General features: G+C 21.4%; 1 protein-coding gene across 2 annotated transcripts in view; it reads left to right on the top strand.

Moving 5' to 3' along the window:
* LOC117176238 (dnaJ homolog subfamily C member 22) overlaps positions 1 to 7,067 on the top strand; it is a 16,558-nt gene that overhangs the window by 2,892 nt on the left and 6,599 nt on the right. For both annotated transcript variants that reach the window (XM_033366385.1, XM_033366384.1), the window contains one exon: positions 6,108 to 6,255. In XM_033366385.1, coding sequence (XP_033222276.1) covers positions 6,108 to 6,255 — 148 coding nt within the window. The remainder of the gene's footprint in view (positions 1 to 6,107; positions 6,256 to 7,067) is intronic.

The raw sequence follows: 7,067 nt of genomic DNA, 5'->3' as shown, positions 1-7,067 counted from the left end.
AAAAAATTAAAATTTCAATAAAACCATTGAATTTTCGACCAAAACTGATGAGTTTTTGACCAAATACTTGAATTTTGAACAAAATAATTAAATTTTCAACGAAGGAAATTAATTTTTAACATAAAAATTAATGTTTTAACCAAAAATTTAATTGTTAAAAAATTTTTTTTAGTTTTCACAAAAAATGGAGTTTTTAACAAATGAAATGTCATTTTCAAGACAAAAAACTTGTATTTTCAACAAAATAATTAAATTTTCAACAGAAAAATTAAATTTACAACAAAAACGTTGATTTTTCGACCAAATATGATGAATTTTTGTCAAAATAATTAAATTTTCAACAAAGAATTAAATTTTTAACAAAGGAATTTAATCTTGAACAAAAAATAAAACATTTTAACAAAACCGTTGATTTTTGGAACAAAACTGATGAGTTTTTGACCAAATACTTTAATTTTTAACAAAAAATTTAATTTCTACAAAAAAATTGTATAACTGTTGAATTTTCGACAAAAACTGATGAGTTTTTGTCAAAAAACTTGACCTTCTAACAAAATAGTTAAATTTTTAACAGAAAAATTGAATTTGCAACAAAACATTTAATTTTTAACAAAACCGTTAAATTTTCAACCAAAAATTATTACTTTTTGAAAAAATACTTGCATTTTTAATAAAATAATTAAATTTTTACCACAACAATTAAATTTCAAGAAGAAAATTAAATTTTTACAAAAAAGAAATGGACTTTTTAACAAAAATATTAATATTTCAACAAAACCGTTGAATTTTTTGGCAGTAAATTTGGTTTTTTAAAGTTATTTTCAAGGAAAGTTAAATTTTCAACAAAGAAGATGCATTTGAAACTCAAAAAGTAAAAATTTCAATAAAAATATGACTTTTCAACAAAAACTAGAATAGATAGTAATTAGGCTTAAAAAATGAATTTCAAATAAAATAGTTGAAGTTTCCACCTGAAAAAATGAATTCTTAATCAAAAAGACAAATTTGCAACCAAGAAGATTAAGATTTTGCCACAAAGACGGATATTTAATAAAATACATAAATTTTAAACTAAAAAAGATAAATTTTGAACCAAAAATGGAAAATTTTTTGTTACAGTTACAAAAAGATTTTAAAAAAATGCAACCAAATAGTCGAATTTTTAAACCGTAAAAGATTAAATTTCAATCCCAAAAGTTGCATTTTTAATTAAATAATACAATTTCCAATTTAAAAAATGAATTTATTAGACAACGGTTTAATTGTTTACTGAAAAAATTAATTTTAAACAAAAATATGAATTCTGAATAAAAAAAAAAATAATACTTGATAATTAAGAAAAATAGTCGACTTTCCAACCAAAGAGTTATATTTTTAAAAAATTCATATTTATAGATTTTTTAAAGAAAATAGATGAATTTTTGAAAGAAATTGTTTGATTTTTAATCCATAAAGATGAATTTTTAATGAATTAGTTGAATTTTTAATCGAATAGTTTAATGTTTTACTTCTACGGATTAATTTTTAACCAAAAAGACAAATTTTGAACTAAAAAATATCAATTTTCCACAAAAAATTAAAAGTTACATTTTAATTAAAATAAACCAATTGAAACAAAAATTAATAAAAAAGTCAAATTTTTCAAGCAGAGATGATTTGTCAACTAAAATGCATTTTTAACAAAGTAATGAGATTTTTAATACAAAGGGCGAATTTTCCAAAAATGAAGATTTTTCAGTCAAGAAATAAAAAAAGTTCATCCAAATTGTTAAACTTTCAGGCCAAAGGATTCAATTTCTGCAAAAGAGTTGAATTTTCGATCCAAAGATATGACATTCCAAGCATCCAGTTTCACTTCCAATTAAAACACAGAAAATTTCAACAAAAAAGATTAGTTTTCTACAAAAAAATTCTCAACCAAAAAAGATCCATTTTCTACCAAAAATGAACAAATGAAATTTTTAGGAAAGGAAATTTAAACATAAAAAAAGAATTTTTAACAAAATATTATATTTTATTACATAAAAAAAACAGTAAAATTATTAACTAAATAGTTGAATTTGGTAACAAAATAGTGGAATTTTTAAACGAAAAAGCCGATTTTCCAAACCAAACAATGAATTTGCATCAAAATAGTTGAAATTTCAGATAAAAACATATAGATTTGTCTAAAAAGATCAATTTTTAATCAAAAATAGAATGGCTAATTCTTCAATTAAAATAATTAATCTTTAACCAAAAAAAAACACAAATTTTCGAAGAAAATATATTAATTTAAAACATTTTTTAAAATAATAATAAAATAGTTGAATTTTGGTTAGAAAGTTAATTTTTTACTCATAGAATATATAGTAAAGTAGACAAACTGGACGGTACTGTTACCGGCTCTTTTCGACAGATTACAGTTATCTATCACCACTTGACCCATAAAATTAATCAAGGTATACTATATTAAATTCAATTTGTGCCGCTTTAATTTCCATTTATTTTAAGTAAAAATATTGTATTTTCAACAAAATAAATTAATTTTTAACAAAGTAGGTGCATTTTAAATTAATAGTTGATCTTTTAACCAAAAAGGTGAATTTTCAATGAAGAAGATTGATTTTCTGAATAAAAAATACTTTAATTTTAAAACTAAATAGTTGAATTTACAATAATTAAAGGTCACTTACTAACCAAACATGGAATAGTTGGATTTTAATTTTAAAACAAGTTAATTTTCCACTTATAAAACAATTTTTAAAATTGCATGTTAAAAATACTAATTTTCGACAAAAAAGACCAATTTGCTACAAACTTGTTGAATTCTCAAGTAAAATGATGAATCTTTAATTAATGAAATAAATTCTTAAAAAAGTATTTAAATTTTCAATAAAAAAAAGGAATTTTCTAAATATATTGAAATTTTCAACTAAAATGCTCAATCTAAAAAAATTAAAGTTGCAGTTAAAAATATTAATTTTCGTCGGAAAAGACAAATTCTCCACAAAAAGTTACATTTTCAACAAAATGATTAATCTTCAATCAAGGAAATAAAATGTTAGAAAAGTATTTAAATTTTCAATGAATAGAACGAATTTTCATCGAATTATTTACATTTTCGACCAAATTAATTAATTTTCAACTAAAATAACGAAGCATCAACCAAAGAAGATTAATTTTCCACGATATAATATTTGATAATTCAACCACAAAAAAAAGAATTTCAACAAAATAGTTAAATTTTTAACTGAAATAATCAATCTTTAACTGACATAGTTAAACTTTCAGTTAAAAATATAAACGTTTAACGAAAAATACTAAAATTTTCAGAAAAAAATGAATTTTTAACCAAATATTTAGATTTTTGACCAAAAAAAATTATGAATCATCAACCAAGGAAATTAATTTTGAACCAAGTAGTTGCATTTTTAACCCAAATATATGAATTCCTAATAAGATATTCGAATTTTTAAATAAAAAATAATAAACTTAAACCAACAGCAGTTAATTTTTCATGAAAAATATGAATTTTCAACAAAAAATATAATGGTTGATAATTTAAAAAAACGACTTTTCAAAAAAATAGTTAAATTTTCATCTAAAAAAAAAAAAATAGAAAAAAACTGAAATAGTTAAAATTTCAGTAAAAGAAAATGGTACCAGTAAAAATGGTTCTGAAAATCACCTTTGTATTAGTTTTTTAATAAATTAAAAGTGATTTTTTTATGTTTTAAACAATCAAAGAAATTTTAATGAAAACCCAATTTTATTTTAGTTTAACGATTTCAACAAATTGTATTAGTTAATAGATAAAATCAATATTAATAGAACCCCAATAGGAAAATCAAAATGTTTATATTTGAAAAGTCCTCTATTATATTTTTGGCTTGAAATTAATTTTTTTGTTTGGTTAAAAATTCTACTATTTGTTTGAAAATTAATTTATTTTCTTGCAAATGCAAATATTCTGTTTTAAATGCATTTTTTTTTTATAAAAATGAACCTACTTGATTTAAGATTAATTACTTGGTTAAAAATTAATTTTTTTTATTGTTTATTCATCTCTGGTTGAAATATTAATAATTTTTTTCTAAATTCGCCTTCTTTGGTTAAAATAAATTATTTTTTATTTAAAATAAAGAGATTTGTTTCTTGACATATGAACTATTATATTTTTTATAAAAAATACATCTTTTTATGTTGAAAATGCAATTCACTGGTTGAAAGTTCAACTACTTTCTTAAAAATTAATTTTTGTTTGTTGAATATGGATAATTTTAGTCGAAAATTGATCTACTTTTGTCGAAACTTCCATTTTTTGGCGTAAAAATGGATTTTATCAACTGAAAATTTAACTGTGTGGTTGAAAATAAACTTCTTTTTTTTTTTTTTAATTATTTATTTTCTTGCAAATGCAAATATTCTGTTTTAAATGCATTTTTTTTGATAAAAATGAACCTACTTGATTTAAGATTAATTACTTGGTTAAAAATTAATTTTTTTTATTGTTTATTCATCTCTAGTTGAAAATTTAAATATTTAATTTTTAGAAAATTGATCTTCTTGGTTAAAAAATTATCTTTGGGGTTCAATTTTGACACCTTTTGCTGAAAATTAATTTTTTAGATTATTGATGATTTTAGTTTGAAATTCATCTCTTTGGTTGAAAATTTAATAATTTTTTTTCTAAATTCGCCTTCTTTGGTTAAAATAAATTATTTTTTGTTTAAAATAAAGAGATTTGTTTCTTGACATATGAACTATTATATTTTTTATAAAAAATACATCTTTTTATGTTGAAAATGCAATTCATTGATTGAAAGTTTAACTACTTTCTTAAAAATTAATTTTTGTTTGTTGAATATGGATAATTTTAGTCGAAAATTGATTTACTTTGTCGAAACATCCATTTTTTGGCGTAAAAATGGATTTTATCAACTGAAAATTTAACTATGAGGTTGAAAATAAACTTTTTTTTAAATTAATTATTTTCGGGTAGTAAGTTCAACTTTTTTGTATGGAAAACACGTGTGTTATGTATTTTGTTGAAAAATCGTCGTTATAATAAAAAATTAAACGACTTTGTTGAAAATTAACTTTTCGTTGATAATTCCTTTTTTTTTTGCTGAAAATTAAACTATTTGGTTGAAAATTATTTTTTTTTAGTTGAAAATTCAACCATTATTTTGTTGATAACTCGCCTTTTTGATTACAAAATTACACAATTATGTTGACAAATTATTAATTTTATCTGAAAATTTAGCTATGCCACTTTTGATTAGAAATTTATCGTCTGTAAGTCTACAATTCACCTATTTGGTAGAAAATTAATGTTTTTTAATGAGTATTTATATTTTCGCTTTAGCATTCAACTATTTCGTCAAAAATTAGTTTTTTGGTAGAAAATCGAATTATTTAGTAAAAAATTTACTTTTTTGTTGAAAAATAATATTTTTGTGTTCAAAATTCATCTTTTTTGATAGAATAGTAATCTTGATGGTAGAAAATTGATCTTTTTGACTGAAAATGTAACTGTTTGGTTAAATTTTCCTATTTTTTAGTTGAAAATTAAACTACTTCGTTAAAAATGCTCTTTTTTTTTTAAATTCACCTCTTTAGTTGTAAATTTAATGTTGTTTTTAAAAATTGGTTCTTTGTTTTTATTTATTTTTTAAACTGAAAATTTTAAGCCTCTATTTTTGGTTCAAAAAAAGCATCATTCTTGATTGAAAATCCATCTATTTAGTTGAGGACTCAACAATTTAGTTTAAAATTAATTTTTTCTTTGTTTAATTTATATGGTAGAAAATTTATCTTTCTTGATTGCAAATTAACTTTTTTGTCGAAAATTCATCTATCTTTGAAAATATTCTGTCTTATTCAAAATTCTTTTTTTTTTTAAATTTGAATTTTGAGAATGTTTTTTTGCTCACCTGAAAATGGATTTTCTTTGAGCTTACATAGTTCTGCCACGCCACACTTCAAATTATTTTTTAAAATTTATAAAAATATAAATGAAGTGACAAAAATAAGAATAAATTTATTTTTCTTTAACTTATTAAAAATCTTTGTTATTTTCATGTTTACGCATAATTATTATTTTTTTTTTTTTCGATTTTCAGCCTCCATTTACGACAGTACGATTTTTGGGTTCCTGCTGCGTTTCTTATTTATGGGGCCAATTGGTGTACATAGCAATACCTGAAGAAGAAATTAATGGAATAAACTTCAGGCCTCTCATTATTCTTGTACCCGGCGCCATTGCACTAGGTAAAACAAAATCAATATTATTTATAAAATTAATATTTTCGACAACTTTTAGGAATAGCTACGAAAAAAGTCTTAATTTTTCGTACTGTTTTCTACAAAAATACATTAACAATTATATAAAACTTAAACCTTTTTCTCAGGGTCGCCATGGATTCTCCTATTTTTTCGTAGAAAATTGTATTGATTCATAATAAATTTATTATAAAACTGTGTAATATTTCAAGGAAAAAAAAGATAAAAAACTAAATATAGTTTTTCTTAGAACATTTCTACTTTTTGAAAATGGATAAATAATAATATAATCCTTTGAAGCAAATGCATACAAAATAGAAAGAACTTATTGAAATAACAATAAACCATATTTTGCATTAAGAGATAAGGTAAAGGCCACTAGTCAAGATAAGGAAATATATTCTACCGACTTGTTGCAAGCAAATTCGTATGGGCAACAAGAAAATCTAAGTTTTTCTTCAAATATTTAAAAAAAAATATTGATTCTACTGTAAATATAAGTTTCATTTATTTCAAATTTAAAAAATGCCCCTATAGCTTTCAAAATTATAATTTTGAATGAAAAAAATGAGCAAAAAGGACATTTTATAATTTAGTTTTTATTATTATTAGAAAAATGTTTTTTTTTAGATTCACGTATGAAATGTCTGTAGTTGTACCAGACAAGTAAAGCATTATTTTCTAAAATTTTGAAAAAGATTTTCTTAGACTTTACATTTTTTTTTAATTCTTCGTGTAGAAGAATTTTTTGAGACCTAGGAAAATTATAGCTTGCTTCTTCAGGATGAATTAAGAAGATG

Source organism: Belonocnema kinseyi, chromosome 7 (genome assembly GCF_010883055.1).
Source record: "Belonocnema kinseyi isolate 2016_QV_RU_SX_M_011 chromosome 7, B_treatae_v1, whole genome shotgun sequence".
Classification (NCBI taxonomy): Eukaryota; Metazoa; Arthropoda; class Insecta; order Hymenoptera; family Cynipidae; genus Belonocnema; species Belonocnema kinseyi.
The sequence above is the reverse complement of the archived record's forward strand: the minus strand, read 5'-3'. Positions and strand labels throughout refer to the sequence as shown.